This window comes from Micromesistius poutassou, assembly GCF_964030765.1.
Source record: "Micromesistius poutassou genome assembly, chromosome: 1".
In the NCBI taxonomy this organism is placed as follows: Eukaryota; Metazoa; Chordata; class Actinopteri; order Gadiformes; family Gadidae; genus Micromesistius; species Micromesistius poutassou.
The window spans coordinates 15,282,652-15,301,943 of NC_140271.1; the positions used below are offsets into that span (position 1 = coordinate 15,282,652).

General features: G+C 49.6%; 2 protein-coding genes across 2 annotated transcripts in view; both read left to right on the top strand.

The window, feature by feature from the left end:
* coro7 (coronin 7) overlaps nt 1-12,989 on the top strand; it is a gene marked incomplete at its 5' end in the record, with an annotated part of 96,201 nt that extends 83,212 nt beyond the window's left edge. The window contains 19 exon segments of the mRNA XM_084488223.1: nt 1,329-1,383; nt 1,554-1,611; nt 2,312-2,457; nt 3,354-3,449; nt 4,012-4,110; nt 4,779-4,998; nt 5,768-5,943; nt 6,957-7,065; nt 7,345-7,431; nt 7,979-8,121; nt 8,790-8,894; nt 9,028-9,113; nt 9,371-9,512; nt 10,026-10,115; nt 10,413-10,529; nt 10,854-10,989; nt 11,600-11,691; nt 11,962-12,048; nt 12,353-12,989. Coding sequence (XP_084344349.1) covers nt 1,329-1,383; nt 1,554-1,611; nt 2,312-2,457; nt 3,354-3,449; nt 4,012-4,110; nt 4,779-4,998; nt 5,768-5,943; nt 6,957-7,065; nt 7,345-7,431; nt 7,979-8,121; nt 8,790-8,894; nt 9,028-9,113; nt 9,371-9,512; nt 10,026-10,115; nt 10,413-10,529; nt 10,854-10,989; nt 11,600-11,691; nt 11,962-12,048; nt 12,353-12,361 — 2,053 coding nt within the window. The 3' untranslated portion in view covers nt 12,362-12,989.
* A 1,129-nt stretch (nt 12,990-14,118) lies between these two features.
* pam16 (presequence translocase associated motor 16) lies at nt 14,119-16,778 on the top strand. The gene is made up of 5 exons (XM_084488232.1): nt 14,119-14,243; nt 14,811-14,895; nt 15,047-15,183; nt 15,440-15,505; nt 16,051-16,778. Exons 1-5 carry the CDS (start codon nt 14,241-14,243, stop codon nt 16,144-16,146), a joined length of 387 nt encoding a protein of 128 aa, XP_084344358.1. The 5' UTR covers nt 14,119-14,240; the 3' UTR covers nt 16,147-16,778.
* The last annotated feature ends 2,514 nt before the right edge of the window (nt 16,779-19,292 follow it).

The following is a 19,292-nucleotide window of genomic DNA, read 5'->3' on the forward strand; positions in this document are numbered from 1 at the left end:
CCCCTCGTCAGCTCCCGCCCCATCCATCATCCAACCCCCGTCATTAGTCAGTCATGTACCGCGGATTCATCTCTGCTGCCTTATCGAATGGGTCAGACGTCCACTCAGTCCCTATAATCACACAGCCAGACGTACGCATGCACACACGCACACACACACACACACACACGCATGGCTGCAGTATATTAATATAGTCTTCATATCTGCTGGCGCTGATGTCTGCTGTCATGGTCAGAAGGTCACTTCTAGTCTCTATTAGTGGCCGTGAGAGGTGATGGCAGATGAGGGAGGGTCCTTCTCTCGCTCTCGCTCTCGCTCTCTCTCTCTCGCTCTCTCGCTCTCTCTCTCTCTCTGTCTCTCTTAGCCTCACCCTAACCCTCAGATAACCTTAACCCTATCACCAGTCCACCATTACGGGTCAGTTTCTGATACTTTCTGACACTGTTTGTGAAGGCATCTCCTGCTGTCTGTGGAAAATTTTTTCCGGAAAAGCCACCGACCAAATCAGAGAAGAATTACAGTCAATAAGGCGGCATTGTGTGAGAAAGTGAGGGAGACGTAAGAGTAAGGCAGGAAGTATTAAAAGGGTCAAGTGTAGGAGGCAATACGAGAGGTGTTCAATGGTGTTTGTACAAGGCCAGCCCTGCCTCTAAACCTTTCACGTCCTGTTTTGAGTGGGGTTGTATTCACACCGTTCATTCATCCTGATGACTGACTCCTTCCATCCTCCGATGTGTGTACCGTCGCTCGCTGGCGCTTGGCAGGTGACCCCTGTTTGGGTCCCACTTCCTGGGGCTTGGGGGGGGGGGGGGGGGTGGGGGGGGGTCAGTGTGAGGTACCCCTGGTCCTCAGAGCAGAAGCGGCGGGGTCTGCGTTGTAACACTAACATGTTTGACGTGTTTTCGTTCTGAAACCCGGGGCCTCTTTTTCAAACAGTCCATTCATCACTTCACTGGAGCGGTTGAGGTTTGTTTTTGTCGTAAACAACACATTTTCTCGGATTGTCCGCAGATTAATTTCTGGCCTCGTTGGCTGAATTGTGTGGAAATGGAATATAACAAATAAGTCATTTGTTTATGCGGCTGCTGGAGTTTGGCGTCTTTGTGATTTGATGCGCGGTCCAGATGCTATGTGACGAAACGTCTTGTGAGCCGCAGTATTGCCTTTGTAACAGTAACGGCGCCCTCTAGTGGGGGTACCATGGAACAAGCCCCAAGATGACGCGTCAAGATGTAGAATGTATATATGTATTTTTTTTTTAACACAATATGTTGAAAAGTGGATTCTAAACGGTTTTTTTTCGTGTTTCTTGTCTCCTTTCTACATAGGACTCTGATTCCTATGTTTGATGTGGACACAGGCCTGCTCGTCGTTAGTGGAATGGTAAGAGAGGAATTCTTTGCGTTTTATCGCCTGTTCTCATGTTTCCATTTAAAACCGTCCATACAGTTGTTTGATGGTCAGAAATTTCGTCCAATGGGAGCTGTCCTAGGAAGGGACAGCATCACCCAATCCAATGTCCCATTTCATAATGTGTTTCCTATTAACCACAGGGTGACCCCATCTTCGACTGCTTTGAGGTCACAGCTTCTGAGCCCTACCTCTCTCAAGGTAAGGCCCGCTAGTTCTCAACGTCTGGTGATACAAATTAACCTTAATGAATCACACGGTTGTTACAACCTGGCTCTGATTGACAAAGAAACCGGTTTTGATTAACCCAGAGATAAGATTGTCAGTTAATCAGAGGTGTTGTGAATGGATAATAATTAAGTGGAGGGTGTTTTGTATTAATAATACCTATATAATACCAGAACAAACCAGATAGAGAGAGAGAGAGGGAGAGAGAAGAAGAGAGAGAGGATCAGGTGCATGTTGATTTAGTAATGACTCAAGCGTGCCTGCAATAGAAACCACTGCAACACAACTGACACAGAAACACAACAGCAACACAACAGTAACACAACAGTAACACAACACACAACAGACACACTATAGAAACAACAGCAACCCAACAGAAACAGAAACACAACAGTAACACAACAGTAACACAATAGAACTACAACAGTAACACAATAGAACTACAACAGTAACACAACAGTAACACAATAGAACTACAACAGAAACACAACACAAGACAGACACACAACATCAACAAAAAAGCAACACAACAGACACACAACACAAACACAACAGCAACACAGACACAATATAAACAAACAGCCACACAACAGCCAGGCAGGAAGGTGTTGGTGTTTGTTAGAGTTGTGAGTCTCTCGTGTCTCCGCTCCGCGTCTCCTTCCTGCGTCTGCAGTCAGCCACTTCCTGGCGGCCACGCCCACGCGGGGGGCGTGCTCGGTCCCCAAGACGGCGATGGACGCGCTGTCCTGTGAGGTGATGCGTGTGTTCCAGCTGACGGACAGCTGCATCGTGCCCATCAGCTACCAGGTCCCCCGCAAGGTACGCACACACACACGCACGCACACACACGTCCAGGAACCCTCACACACACACACACACACACACACACACACACACACACACACACACACACACACACACACACACACACACACACACACACACACACACACACACACACACACACACACACACGTACGTCCAGGAACCCTCACACACACACACACACACACACACACACACACACACACACACACGTACGTCCAGGAACCCCCCCCCCCACACACACACACACACACACCCAGGACCCCTCATACACACACACACACACACACACACACACACACACACACACACACACACACACACACACACACACACACACACACACACACACATGCCTAGGACCCCTCTCTCTCTCACACACACACACACACACACACACACACACACACACACACACACACACAGGACCCACTAGGCTGTGATCACCCAGCGAGACGCCTTCATCTGACACATCCAGGACCGAGAACAAAGCTTACCATCTCACTGCGGAGCGCATACAACATTTAAACTCTGCACAGCCGTGTCTCAGAGTGATAACCACATAGAGTGCGGACTAGAGTGGCCGGAGGAATCTGAAACAAGGGTTAAGATATCTTTCTTAGGGTTAAGGTTCGGTACTTTTGTGTTGGTGCTACTCACCCATGGCACCATCAGAGAGATGTGTACAAAGCAAAGTGCTCAAACTGTGAAATAGGATAGTGATGGGGTTTATCCAGGGACAGATTCACCTTCAGGGTAAATCCACCGTCTCCGTCGCAACTGGATCACACTGTGGAGGGTTTGAGTGATTGGCTAACCCCTGCGTGTGTGTGTGTGTGTGTGTGTGTGTGTGTGTGTGTGTGTGTGTGTGTGTGTGTTACCCCGAGCAGTCGAGCCAGGAGTTCCACGCCGACCTGTACCCGGACACCGCGGGCCCCACCCCCGCCCAGTCAGCCGAGGAGTGGTGGCAGGGAGGGAATGCACAGGTACCCCCCCCCCCCACACCCACACCCACCAGCCCCCCTGAGCCTCACCTCAGCATCACACACTCAACCGTCCCACCCACCCATCCACCGTGTAAGGGATAATGTATAGAACGTCGCCGGTCATTATCGGGAAATAAGCCCCGACAGGGCGAACCGGAAGGGGCTTATTTTAGATAATGACCGGCGACGTTCTATACATTATCCCGCTTATTACACGGCTACTTGCCAAAACGAAAAAATAACTTCACACGGTGTGTCTTTTTACAATTACCATTGGTAGTGTTGATCAGCCGAGAAATAGTCCGCCAAAGACGTTGACGTCGCTTAGCAACCGAGTACGCTGGGGTTGATAAGTTACCGGACTACTTGCGGAGTGATACGAAAGACGTGAATCACGGCCACTTTCCTTGACAGCGGTCGTTATATGCTTAGCAACGGTCAATATTGAAAAATAATTCACCACCGGAAGTCGGGAAGGCCCATGCGAGTGAACGGAGTGTTCCACAGCACTGAGAAGAGCCGTGTCATAACTAAAGATAATGAAGTTTTGACCTCATCTCAGGTGGACAAGGTCAGCCTCAACCCGGACAAACAACCCAAAGCGAAGGCAGCCAATCAGACGGCCCTGCCAAAGAAACTGCCGAGTGGGAGCAGCAAGGAGGTGAGAGACTGTGGAAAACGCCGGAAATACCTAAACTTGTGTGTGCTGTAGTGCTGTAGGTAGGATTCAAGAGCTATTATTTACGTGTGATTTGTTAGAAATTCAATAGCCATCCTTCAGCTATTGGTGAGTGAAATGCTCTTAGAAAATCGGTTGTGGTTTGATGCCGCCTGCCCCTGTATGGACCAAATTAGATTTTTGGACCGGTCCCAGCTCATTTCTAGCCAATCAGGGTATCTCTGCCCCTGATTGGTTCGGCGAATCCATCTTGTCTGTCAATCACAGGTGCGGAAATGCCACACTTCTCCAATGGTGGAGAAACGTCGGAAGGGAGGGAGCAGAGAGGGAGGGGGACGTTTATTGGGTGGTTTAGTTTGAATGTCTTGCTCTCCTTCTCTGTTTAACTCGTGAAGTTTGCCTGCTAGCACCTTTAACACCTTAGCAAGGGTCCTAGCGTTGCTAACGACCAAAGCCTCAGCAATCTCTAGTTTCGAAGAAAGTAGAGCGTCTTAGTGGATTCTTCGAGGGTAGAGCTGTAGAGATCAGAGTTCCATGTTGTGGCCCGTCGGTCCAAGGCGAAGACCAACCGGCCACAACAAAGAGCTCTGTTTCTGGTTTCTGAAAAACCAAAGTCAAAGCCAGCCTCGTGTCTCCCTGTGGGCGAGCAGGAGGCCGCGGCCGGCCTGTCGGCCTCCAGCAGCACGCTGAGCAGCGCCAGCAGCAGCAGCAGCAGCAGCGCCCCGTCCCGCTCCCCGTCCTCCTCCTCCTCCTCCTCAGGCCTGTCCGCGGGCCCCGGGGCCCGGGCCGCGCCCGCGCCCGCGCCCGCACCCGCAGCCGCAGCCGCGCCCGCGCCCAGCCAGAGCGTCAAAGCCATCCAGAACCTGATGGGTGAGCAGGACCGGCACGGGCTGCAGCCACACACACACACACACACGCATTCAAGAACACACAGAGATCGTTAGGATACCTACGTTCACGACTGTTATATAAACCGCAGTTCAATTATAATAATGAATAATGGTTGATCTTTTATTTTTTCGTTTTTATTCCTGCAATCAATTAACGAACCAACTTTAGTTGTAAAAAATGAATCAAAAGGATGTTCGCTGCAGATCCTCGTTCTCTCGAACACGACACTCGTTTCATTTTCACGTTCATTCAGATTCAGAGTTTGTCTTATTACATTTTAGCATTGTGCACAAGAGTACAATTTTGGCAAACTTGAGGCCTGGTCCCCCAACAGTCACATGGCAGCAACAATAAAAGAGCACGATAACAAAGTCAGTAACAATGAGTTCGAATAAAAATATCGGCTCTTTGGCTCTCTCCAAGTCTAGCCTAGATGTGGCCTCCCCGCTGACCTCCTCCTCTCTTGTCCCCAACCTCCCCCTTTGGTGTCTCCCCCATCCTCCAACGTCCCCCTCTGATGACCCCCTCTGGTCTCCCCCCCCCACCCCGACCTCCCCCTCTGCTCTCCCCCCCACCCTGACCTCCCCCTCTGCTCTCCCCCCCACCCTGACCTCCCCCTCTGCTCTCCCCCCCCTGACCTCCCCCTCTGCTCTCCCCCCCCCTGACCTCCCCCTCTGCTCTCCCCCTCTGGTCTCCCTCCCATCCCCAACCTCCCCTTCTGATGCCCCCACCCCCACCCCCCCCCCAGGTCCCAGCTCCAAGTTCCGCCACATCCAGGGCGCGCTGCGCCACCGCGACACGCACATCACCAACCTGAAGGCGCTGAACCTCACCACGCCCGGAGAGTGCGACGGCTTCTGCGCCAACGCGCAGCGTGTGGCCGTGCCGCTGTCCACCCCCGGGGGCCAGATCGCCGTCCTGGAGGTACCGCCGCCGCCGCCGGGGGGGTGGATGGGGGGTAGTGATGGGTTGTTTGCGAACGAATCAGTTCGAACGTTCGAAGTTGAACGACTCTTTAACAAGAACGAAAGCGACCTGATTCCCCGTTTCCCCCGTTCTCTCTCGTTCGTCTCGTTCGTTCTCCGAGACTCGACTCCCAGCTCCACCCACTGGTCGCTGAGTCGCGCTGACTCGTGACTCGCTGTTCGTTCACTGACTCTGTTAAGCGGTGAAGACTGGAGGACTTCAGAAGTCACGAGCCAGCCGGGAAAACCCATCCCGATTCCGAACATGAAGCGCTCCTCAGCTGAAAGGAACTTAGTTAATGGTGTATTGATTGATGACCGTTTGCGCCATTGCACGATCGTGATTCGTTTGAGAATGAGAACGAGGGAGGAGCCGAGTCTGACGGACTCTGACGGAGCTGAGAACCGTGCATTCCATGATTCACCGCTACCGGAAACGTGACTGAACGAACGAACGAACGAACGATTCTGAACGATTCTTCTTGGTGAACTGACCGACGGGAACTGAATCAAGCAAACCAATCATGAAATCCACCACTAACGGGGGGTAACGGGATGGGACGGTAGTCGGTTCAGAGTGAGTCGGTCCGTGCTGGCGTTAGTTTAGCGGTATCGTAATCTGTTACGATAGATTACGATATGACGCGTCATTCTACCGAATCTATTTATTTGTAACGTTAAAACGCACGTTACAAATAAATAGATTTGGTAGAATAATGCAAACTTTAAAACGCTTGATTAAATGCTCAACATAAGGTTACAAATAAATAGATTTGGTAGAACGACACGTCGAATCATAAAAAGAAAATTGCGTCAAATGACAGATAAACTGATGATCGTATCATCAGGCTTGAACCTGAAACAACCACATCCCGTCGGTGTGTTTCCTGTGTGTGCGCGTCCGCTCACTGATGTGTGTGTGTGTGTGTGTGTGTGCGTGCGTTTGCGTGTGTGTGTGTGCCGGCTCCACAGCTCTCTAAGCCCGGGAAGATCTCGGACACCTTCCTGCCCACCGTCCAGAACGCGGTGAACGTGGCCGACCTCTGCTGGGACCCCTTCGACCCCCGCAGGCTGGCCGTGGGTGAGCAGCCCCCCCCCGCGGGACACCCCATGATAACACTGCCATGGGACTCTGGGTTAATGTGTGTGTGTGTGTGTGTGTGTGTGTGTGTGCATGTGCTTTTCTTTGTGTTTGTGTGTGTGTGCGTGCTTTTCTTTGTGATTGTGTGTGTGTGCGTGCTTGTCTGCGTGTGTGTGTGTGTGTGTGTGTGTGTGTGTGTGTGTGTGTGTGTGTGTGTGTGTGTGTGTGTGTGTGTGTGTGTGTGTGTGTGTGTGTGTGTGTGTGTGTGTGTACCTTCAGCTGGCGAGGATGCAAAGATCCGCGTGTGGACGGTTCCTGAGGGAGGACTGACGGAGACGCTGACCGAGCCCGACCTCATCCTGCAGGGTAGGGGGGGGTAGGGGGGGGGGGGGGCGTGGCCTCATTCACCACGTGGGGGGGGGGGGGGCGTGGCCTCATTCACCACGTGGGGGGGGGGGGGGGCGTGGCCTCATTCACTACTTAGTACAAATGTGTGATGGTTTCTGGAGATCAGCGATGATGATGATGAATAAAAAGATTGGGTAGAATGACGCAAACTTTAAAACGCTCCACATACCATTACAAATAAATAGAATCCGTAGAATGATGCGTATGCTTATGTATGATTATGGTCTATATCTCAGCGTGGGTGAGCGGTAAAGAATAACAGAGCTCAGCAGAGCCAACACACTGTGAGAGAGTCAAGAGACAGACGATACCTCGATGTGTTTCTAGAGCACACATCCGATTACGGCGGTTCCAGTTTTACAACACTGATCAAACCAAACCCAAAAGTCATTGTTCGCTCATTCCCCGGTCCCCTCATCACAAAGCCTAGAATAATCCCGCCCACCTGGCCCCCGTCCAGGGTGCGTCCCAGCAGGTGATTGACGGCTGCCCTGTCCACTCACAGGCCACACGGAGAAGATCTACTCCATCCGGTTCCACCCGGTGGCCTGCGGGCTGCTGGTGTCCTCGTCCTACGACCTGACCGTCCGGCTGTGGGACCTGGGGACGGGCCAGGAGGTCAAGGTGCTCTCGGGACACCAGGACCAGGTGGGTGGGGGGGTCCCCTCTTGGGTGGGAGGGTCCCCTCTTGGGTGGGGGGGGTCCCCTCTTGGTGGGGGGGTCCCCTCTTGGGTGGGGGGGTCCCCTCTTGGTTGGGGGGTCCCCTCTTGGTTGGGGGGTCCCCTCTTGGTTGGGGGTCTCCCTCTCGGGGTTCAGATGCTAACCCCCCCTGAAGTCTCACAGAGCGGACTGTAGATTCATACTCAAAGTCTGGCGGAGGATGAGCTCAGATCTTGGTGAACAGTTTCTGACCTATCACGTGGCTGGAGGCGGGGCTCTAGAGGCGGGCGATTGGCCAACACAAACTGGGCCAGCAGTAGACCTACACGGTACAGACGTCTGTGACCGGCCACTGTAGAAAAATACACTTTTAAAATGTGATTAAGATGAAGTATTTTCAAATTGTTCATAAGAAATATTTAAACTATAAAACAGGAGACATGTAGCCCCATTTCAGAACCCCGGCCTGGATCGCACCACGGCACAGAAGGGAACAATGCAACCGTTGCTGTGTATAGTCAGTGTGTGCTGCAGATATAAAAGATCTCCTGGCTGTGTTGAGGATCACGTTAGTTTTAAAAAGGGCCAGTGGCCATGCGACGGTACGGCCCATCAGTGTTGACGGTGCTGCTGTCTCCTCCGTGTCCCGTCTGCAGATCTTCGGCCTGGCCTGGAGCCCTGACGGCACGCTGCTGGCCACCGTCTGCAAGGACGGCAAGGTCCGCATCTATGACCCCCGCAAGTCCGCCGCACCGGTCGAGGTACGCAGAGCAGCGCGCACACACACACACACACACACACACACACACACAATACCTTGCTGTTTCATCAACATCAACATAACAATTCTCTCTCCCTCTCTCTGTCTCTCTGTCTCCCTCCCCCGTCCCCCAGGAGGGCCCCGGACCCGGGGGCCACAGGGGGGCCCGTGTGGTGTGGGTGTGTGAGGGGAAGTACTTCCTGGTGTCTGGATTCGACAGGTATCTGAAACCCGTCCCTAAAATCATCATCACTCAGGAGACGAGAATGAAATCTTTTTTGGATTAGGTTGCTTCAGTTTCTGACAAAATTCAGGTCAGCTTGACCTTGGGCAAATTCTGTTAACCTTCTGGTGTGTTTGTGTGTATGTGTGTGTGCTTGTATGCATGTGTGTGTCTGCATATGTGTGTTTGTGCCCGCCCGTGTGTGTGTGTGTGTGTGTGTGTGTGTGTGTGTGTGTGTGTGTGTGTGTGTGCAGTCTCAGTCAGAGGGAGCTGTCCCTGTACTCCGTGGGGGCCCTGGCCTCCGGGCCCGTCGCCACCACCGAGGGGGACGTGTCCCCCTCCACCCTCATCCCCTTCTACGACCCCGACACCAGCCTCCTCTTCCTCACCGGCAAGGTGAGCACACACAAGATACACACACACGATGCACACACACGATACACACACACACACACGCACGACTCTAACACACACGCACACACACGACTAACACGCACACACACAAGATACACACACACACGATGCACACACACACGCACGACTCTAACACACACGCACACACACAACTCTAACACGCACACACACAAGATACACACACACACGACTCTCACTCACACACACAAACTCTCACAATACAAACACAAACACACAAACAAGACTCTCACACACACACACATACACACACACTCACAAAAGACCCAAACACACACACATATACACACACGACTCACACACACAAAGACACACACACAATAAACACACAAGACACACACACACACACACACGACTCACACACAAAGACACAGACACACAATAAACACACACAATAAACACACACACACACACACACACACACACACACACACACACACAGTGTGACAGTGTTGAGGTTGTTCCTCTGTCCTCCAGGGAGACACGCGCGTGTGCGTCTACGAGATTGTTCCGGAGCAGCCGTACTTCCTGGACTGCAGCAGCTTCAGCTCTCAGGAGCCCCACAAGGTAACGGCCCCCCCCCCCACACAGCCAGGACGGCCCGCGCTCTGTAGAAGGACAGACAGAAACAGACAGAAAACAAACAGCAGCAGCTAAAAAGATGACATGTATAATAAGAAGCAGACAGAGAAACATATAATTGCATCAGGGAATGATTGTAGAAATAAAAATACAACATTATTTACTATAATTACTTAAAACAATTATTTATTTCATTTTCAGCGTGTAGTTTTGCGTATGAACGCACGGTGAGGTTAAGACTCTTGTGTTCCTGAATGTTCTTCCGCTGCCTCCTGTGTGCAGGGTCTGACCTTCCTGCCCAAGACGGCGTGTGACGTGCGTGAGGTGGAGGTGGCCCGCGGGCTGATCCTCACCAAGACCACCATAGAGCCCGTGGCCTTCAAGGTGCCCCGCGTCAAGGTGAGGCATTGGCGGCCCCTAGTGGCTGTAGGGCGGAACTGCACCGCTCGGATAGAATAGAATAGAACTCTATTCGTTATTATAAGGAATACAATTAAGTGCATTCACCGACCAGACTACAGTGATAATATGTAGTGATGCTACATATTAACTCTTATTATTCAGATTGCTGTGCTTTCACAAGAAATTTTGTTTTTAACGTTTAGAACCAATTAATAATTAATAATGATCACAATATGCTATATAAAAACTTAGTGTTATTACAGATGGTGCGTGCTGAAGCCCTCCCCCTCATGTCTCTTATCTGTTTCCCCCGGGCTGCAGAAAGACTTCTTCCAGGACGACCTGTTCCCGGACACGGCGGTGTGGTGGGAGTCCTCCCTCTCCTCCTCCGCCTGGCTGGCCGGGTCCAACGGGAAGCACCGCACCGCCAGCCTCCGCCCCAAGGACATGGCCCCCGGTCTGCTCACACACACACACACACACACACACACACATATACACGCACGCACGCACGCACGCACACACACACACACATATACACGCACACACACACACACACACACGCACACACACATATACATGCTCACGCACACACACACACATATACATGCTCACGCACACACACACACACACACACATATACATGGTCACGCACACACACACACACACACACACACACACACACACACACGCTCACGCACACGCACACACATACTCATGCACACACAAACACATATACACACATTCTCACACACTCACATGCATATACACACATACTCACTCACACGCACATATACACACATACTCAAGCACACACACACACACACACACACACACATATACACACATACTCACTCACACGCACATATACACACATACTCACACGCACATATACACACATACTCACGTCACGCACAAACACACATACACACATACTCCCACACTTACTCATGGATACTTAAACACATGGATACATACACACGTACATACATACACATGCAGACATACATACACACATACATACATACATACACACACACACACTAAATCCTTTGTCTTTCTCCCAGTGAGCGAGGCTCCCAAGGAGGTCCCAGTGAAGAAGTACATGCCCTCCTCCTATTACCTGGAGGAGAAGACGGACGAGCAGAAGAAGGACGAGGTGTGTGTGTGTGTGTGTGTGTGTGTGTGTGTGTGTGTGTGTGTGTGTGTGTGTGTGTGTGTGTGTGTGTGTGTGTGTGTGTGTGTGTGTGTGTGTGTGTTTCTATATATGTGTGTGTGTGTGTGTTTGTATATGCTTGTATTTGCTTGCTTGTGTGGTTGCGTGTGTATGTGTGTATATACTTGCGTGTGTGTGCACATGTGTGTGTGTATATACTTGCGTGTGCACGGTGCCCCCCCCCTCACTAACCGGTGTCTCCTGGGGGTCCAGCTGCTGAGTGCCATGGTGGCCAAGCTGGGGAACATGGACGACCCCCTCCCCCAGGACTCCTTCGAGGGCGTGGACGAGGACGAGTGGGTGAGTGCCGCGGGCGGGACGAGACGCACTGCTCTGATTCGTTGTTCGTATCCATGTGGAATCCGCTGCAAAGCGCTTTGGATAAAGGTGTCTGCTAATTGACTGAATAGTCGTAAAACAGCAGGTATATTTTGCGCAAACAAAAGTTAAACTTCCTCTAGAACGCAGCCTCGATCGATAATTTCTTCAGGAAGTCAGTGTTTTCCAATCGTTCTTCATTAAAGGCATTTGATTGGTTCTGTTCCCAGAATCCTCGCCTTCCTAAGAACAGTGTTGTATTAACCGTAACGTCTGTGTGTTTCAGGATGACTAGAGGTGGGTGGAGGCGGTGGTGGAGGTGGTGGTTCTGCTCCAGCCTGGACCAGCCACCACCAGAGGGAGCTAAAGAGCCTGTATGTTGCCATTCCAGCGTGTTCCGGTTTCCTGCTGTCCTGCGTCTGATATGTTGTCTCACGTTGCCTCCCTCGATGGCGGGGAACACACCGTACCTAAAAACAGCAATACCTAAAGCAGCCTGCAGGCGATCTTACAGGGTCCTCGCAACCAATAATAAATTCCAGAAGTCCCCACTAGGGGGCGGTAACAGCGATAGCATTCAGTGGATTCATACAAACGGGTGGAGCGTGCATGTTACCAGCTTACCTCCGTAGTGTCCGGACATGGTGGTCGATCTCAGAAGCACAGCATGATTTGTTTTTTTCAGTGTCCGGTGACGGCATCCCGTTCCACCACAACGTGTCTTTGAAATGTCCAAGAGATTACACACCTTTTTTGAGATACCTTGTTTCACACAACTGAATAGCATGTGTTTGTAAAAGAGAAAAAATACACACAAAACTGGGACTTTACACTCACTCTTAACTGTCTTCCCCTTTGGTGCACAACCTCTGAACCTATGCATAAATAGGTAGCGCACAAACACACACACACACACAGAAACAAACACGCATGTGCACACACACACACACACACACACACACACACACACACACAATAAACGCCATCTCTATTCCTGGTGGTGCATTGGCCTCCTATGACTGTACTGTAGAATTTTAAAGATTACTGGATATCAACTGCACACACACACACACACACATACACACACACACACACACACACACACACACACACACACACAAAACATCAGGGTCACCAATATGTCTGTTTAAGCAAACTGGAATTTGTATTTATGCAAACAACGTTTTTGTTAACAGTCATTGTAAGAGTTTAATTCCATTGTGCCATTTCAGGTGATATTATTTGTGCCAGTCATGAACATTATAGACATGGTTAGAGGGACTTTAGGAGTCATTTATTGGTGTTGTAAACCATCATTAATAGTATTAGATGGCATATTTTAGGTTCAAAATAAGACGGGATTTATTTATGTGGTTGGGTTATTCAGAATGGCTATAATTTTCTTTTATAAGTCTTGACTCACTTTGTTATGATTAGCAATAGCTCACGGATAATGTCTTACTTCTTATTTACAGTGCAGTATTACAAACGCAAGCTGCCATTTACAATCAGGGCTACAGTAGAATGCAATACTGTCATGAATTCATAACCAATCATGTTGATGTTTACAAACGATGATATTAGAACGGAATCAATAGACCTTCAACCTCAAGTGGAATATGCACATGGTGCAGTTCCTAAGGTGAACACAGGGGGTCGTTCGTGTCAATGTGTAACGTATTCGTGCCTGCAATTTCTAACATGGTCTTACCTGGGATGTTCTTTAGCCTTCCAATGTTAATCTTTTTTACATTGTAATGTGTAGTGATGTATTCTCTGACTTACTTAATGGCTTCATGAGTATTTTCATTGTTTTCAAAAGGTGAAATAAATACCTTTTGAAACGTATCAAATTTTCGCCGTGTTTCTTACTGATAGCTGCATAATATGCATGCATTATGCACATATGCACTATGCCTATTATTGCATTGCATTTATACTGATGAACGAAATTGTTCTGTCATTTTACCTCCGCGCCGCTAGATGGCGCTAATACATTTTCTGCAGACCCTTGCGTCAGGTTTACTTTGCAGTCCTCACATTTTCAGCGTGTCCATGCTCCCTCAACTTTGACCCCGCGGTGACTTTGCTCAGAGTTCGTCCATGGAATAGTCCTACATGTGAAGAATATAACTCCCCGTTCCTGGCGCGGTCGTTGTTCATTGTTTCATAATATGGTAAGGACGTATTTCAGTGTTATGCTGTCACCAGAGTAGTAACTTATAACGTAGTGTGCGTATAACAGAAGATCAGGGCTGGTTCTTATGTTTCGTAATGGTGATCCTACATCGGTCCATTCATAAACACAACACGTTTGCATAGTAGGGCCCAACGGCAATGCTTATCTTTCCTACCGATGCCCTTCATGTCAGTTCATTCATGTCATTAATTGTGAAGAAAGATAGATCGGGAGCGAGTAGCACGGACTACAGTCAACATTGCATGGACTTGTCAATGGAGGAGAAGGCACATGATGTCCTACTCAGGATGTCCTAACATCTCCATGGCTGGGGTAGACTTACCGTATGGGACGAGCCGAGCCCCTACCTGCTCCATCATGACCTGTATCTAGGTGCAATATAAATGGCTTTTTGACGAAGGCTTCTGCTATATAACCCCATGACCCATGTCTCCGTTTATCATTCATGACCCATGTCTCCGTCTATGAAACATGTCTGTCCCGCTTCTCCAGCGGTCTGTCAGATCCGCGCTCTGAGCGCCATGCGTTTCTCCTCCCCATCCAGGCGAGGTACCTGGCTCAAATCGTGGTCATGGGAGCACAGGTGGTGGGGAGAGCGTTTGCGCGGGCGCTACGACAGGAATACGCAGGTATCTTCCACACAATAGCGCCACAGCTGACGGCCACACTTCTTTGTAACACAATATTTGAAGTATAGAGTCCCGTGTGTTTTTTGTTGTTGTTGTTGTTGTTGTTGTGAATAATTGACCTACCTGTGGTGTCTTGCGTGCGCCTGCTCAGCCAGCCAGGCGGCCGCTCAGGCCCGCGGCCGGTCGGGTCAGCAGTCGGCCGCCACCTCCAGCATCACGGGGATGAGCGTCCAGGAAGCGCAGCAGATCCTCAACATAAGCACCCTGACCCCCGAGGAGATCGAGAAGGTACGGCCGGTGCTGCTGTGTGTGTGTGTGTGTGTGTGTGTGTGTGTGTGTGTGTGTGTGTGTGTGTGTGTGTGTGTGTGTGTGTGTGTGTGTGTGTGTGTGTGTGTGTGTGTGTGTGTGTGTGTGTGTGAGAGATTGTTGCTGGTTGTGTTCTTTATGTTGTATTGGTTTTAAGTCAATGGAAGTAAATATTGTATTAGAAATTGTAATAGTAGTTCTTGATAACTGATCTTGTGTGTGTGTGTCCGTTCTGCAGAACTACGACCAGCTGTTCAAGGCCAATGACAAGTCTGTGGGCGGTTCGTTTTACCTGCAGTCAAAGGTGCGTGTAGCTGCACTCCCAAATGGACCTATCAGGTGCACTTAGTACCAGCCAACCAGATTATAGTGGCTCTTCTGTGATTGGGCAAGAGATGCCCCGTTTACAAAGTATATCTTGTTCGTTTCTCTGTCTGATGTTTTGGCCGTCAAGTTCAGTGATACTACAAAGTTTCTCAAAACGCCACTTTGGTTTGCTCAATGGGAAAATGAAGTTTAGTTTATCTTGATACTGATGCACCTTGGGAAGTGATAGCATCTGTGACCTGCATGTCAGAGAGGTTGTATGTCATGGTATGTCATTAGTAAAATGGTGGTAAACTTTGAGATGAATCTGGTACATAATATTCAAGGAGGAACCCTGAGGTCTATTATCATTACAGTGTGACCAGCCTTCACTGCTGCAAGCCATGCTGAAAGTGTGTGTGTGTGTGTGTGTGTGTGTGTGTGTGTGTGTGTGTGTGTGTGTGTGTGTGTGTGTGTGTGTGTGTGTGTGTGTGTGTGTGTGTGTGTGTGTGTGTGTGTGTGTGTGTGTGTGTGTGTGTCCAGGTTGTGCGCGCTAAGGAGCGGCTAGAGGAGGAGCTAAGCCTTCTGGAAGAAGACCAACAGAAGAAACAACAAAGGCAACAAAACTCAGAAACATGAGCCCCCCCCCCCCTCCCCTCCCCAGCCTCTGTAAATTATATTCCCCAATAAAATCCTTATTGTTTTTTCGATCGACTTGAAAATGTGTCCATATTTTTGGTATAGTTGTAATAATATGAAGTAGTTTATACCCTTTTAGTTCCGTTTATGCATCCATCCAACAAAGCATGCCATTGACTTACAGTGCACTGTACATTCAATTGTCTCCACGTCGTCTTACAGTTTGAGATTGGCTCTGAATGTCAAAGTGGGCGGGCCTAACCTTCCAACCAATAATAACACGGTTTTGGGGCCGGCTCTGCTTTGAGGGACTGCCAGCGTAACCGATTGTTACCCTGAACACTCAACTCACGTCCCGGGGTCCCGCCTTCTCTTTCCCTCTCCTCCCTTACATCCTGTTACTGTCGGACACACGGTACATTGCAGAGGCCACTCCCTCGAAACCATCCTGGCTTTATTGTGGTTATTATTAATATGCTGTTTGATTTGACATGAGAACAATGTGGCTCTCCATTGAAGCTCTTGAGCCTCATGGTTTTATGCACCAAGGAACGTCTTGCTCTACCAAATGATACACTGATCCCTTCTGATTAATGGCATTTCTGTAATCATTAAATCATTATTTAAAAATACTTTCAGTGTTTTTAGTAGAAAGCTTCATAGAGTTGTATGCTCGGAGCACTGCAGAAGACTTCTGGAAGTGAAATGTGCGACAAAAGGCACAGATTGTATAAAATGCAATTTTATTAAACACTTTCTTTTTTTTCATTGACCTCATTATCAATATCGTAATAAAATTCCTCTAAAACAGGAGAACGTCGCTATGTTGTACCAATTGGAGACTTTTACAACTCTATATTTCTGCGTTCTGTCAGACCGCAGAACATGGCAGGAAAATATATTTTTATATATATTCATATATTTTTTTTGTATACTTTATAGCTTCTATATTTCACCTATGAAAAGGCACTTGGAAAACATAAAATACTGACATTAGAATCTCACAAATGTGCAAAAACATAACTTGGAACAGGCCGCGGGCGGCCTTTGTCTTGTCGTTAACCCTTTGTGTGGGTCGTCAGCGCTCTGTCTAAGAAGGACAGCGACCTGGCTAGCTAGCGCGGTCTTCCATGTCCTGGAATGGGAAATGTGTTTAGCGTGAGCTTGAGGTTCCCATCGGCACCGTTCAAAGCGCCTGGCGTGAAAGTGTTGGTGAGCTAGACTCTTAAACCGTTCCACTGGTTCATGTACCGCTTCAACATTGATGCCATCGATCCAGAGAAAGAAAACGGCAAATATAATTTCAATTAAAGACATTTGAGGAGATATGGACCATGACAAAGCGTCACGATTGTTACAACTTGTCGTTGGCCCTCAAAACCAGTCCAAACACAAAACAAAGACAAAGCTTGACAGTCATAAAACAAAACAAAAGACATTTGAATCTTAATATGGCATCCCCCATCAATGTACTCTTATAGGGGTAAAGAAAAAGTGCAGTTAATTACAAGATGAGCGCAAAGGGATAATGGATCAAACAGCTTATTCTGAACATGGAAACCTGTCCAACCTTGGAAGGATCTGTCTTTATTTCTCAGCTTTCTCCTGCCCTATAAAAGCTCAGGGTCTCCTCGTCGACCAATGGGAGGAGAGGGGGGGGGGGGGGGGGGAGTGCTGGGAGAGAGGCGGGGGGGGGGCCGGGTCTGTGGGCTCTACTGTTGCCGGGGAAACCGTGTCTAGTACGCTCTTCTTAATACCTGTTTGCAACAAACATCAGAGGCATGGATTGTCCACTCACAACTAAGGATTGACGTCACATTGCAAAACCTGAACACACACTGGCGTTTGGGCGAGATTGTCTTGGACTTTGATTCTGTGTGTTTGTGTGTGTGTGTGTGTGTGTGTGTGTGTGTGTGTGTGTGTGGTCGTGCTTGGCGTATGAATGAGGAGATAGTCCCTGATGCAGATATGTACAGGTATAACGGGCGTCTCTGCTCTAGATTCTCCAGTATGTCGGCATCCAAAACTCAGCGGTGTCATTTATTTCCACCCACTCCACCCCAGCTCTCGCCGTTCTCTGAACAAAGAGTAAGCCGGCCTTCATGGTATTCCTGTTGTTTCCTTTGCGCTTGGCATTGTGTGTGTGTGTGTGTGATTGTTTTTGTGTGTGTGTGTGGGAGTGTGAGTGTGAGTATGTGTGTGTGTGTGTGTGTGTGTGTATCCCTCAACCTCACATTTGGTTAAAAATACCTTTGTGGCTGTGGTGGAGTTGAAGGAGTAAAGCCTTCAGGGGGTTTTAATCTATAAAAAAAACAACAGAGGGCAGACAGAGTTCACTGGCCTGCTTTCCCTGCTGCCAGGCTGACTAGCTGGCTGGCTTACTAGGTGACTGACTAGCTGGCCTGCTGACTAGCTGGTTGACTAGCCGGCTGACCAGCTAACTGGCTGGCTGGATGTCGGGCTGGCTGACTGATTGGCTGACTGGCTAACCGACTAGTGGGCTAACTTGCTGGCTGACTAGCTGGCTGGCTGACTAGCGGGCTAACTGGCTGGGCTGGCTGACTGGTTGACTCCCTGGTTAGGGGCTTCACATGGGGCCCTGCGGGGCCAGGGACCCCCAGGGACACTGGGACCCCGGGTTACAGGGGGTAAGTGTCCCCAGATGGAGGGGGGGGCATCTCTCTCAACCCCTCCCTCCCTCGCTGCCCCGCCCTCTGGCTGTCAGGCCGCCATTTTGAGAGGATTACTGTTGGCGGTGGTTTAGCTTAATTGTTTGTGTGTGTGTGTGTGTGTGTGTGTATGTCTCCATGTGCTTTTATACATATGTGTCTGTCGTCTGGTGTGCGCCGTAACTCGTGTGACACATTTGAGACAAATCAGGCAGTGTACCGCGGCCCAGAGACAGGCTTGTGTTCGGACGCCCATAATGGTCACTTTTAGAACGAGACGTCAGGGGCACGTCGTCCTATTAGGTTTAGTTTACAGACGAGCCACCCGGCAGACAGACCATAGCACCCCACTGTTCCTCATCACAGCTCGCCGATTGTCACGGAGAGGAATGTCACGGTGTGTGTGGTTGGTTAAAATCCCCCTGAAACGGTTAATTCAGGGTGACATGCCTATCTCTCTCTCTCTCACACTCTCTC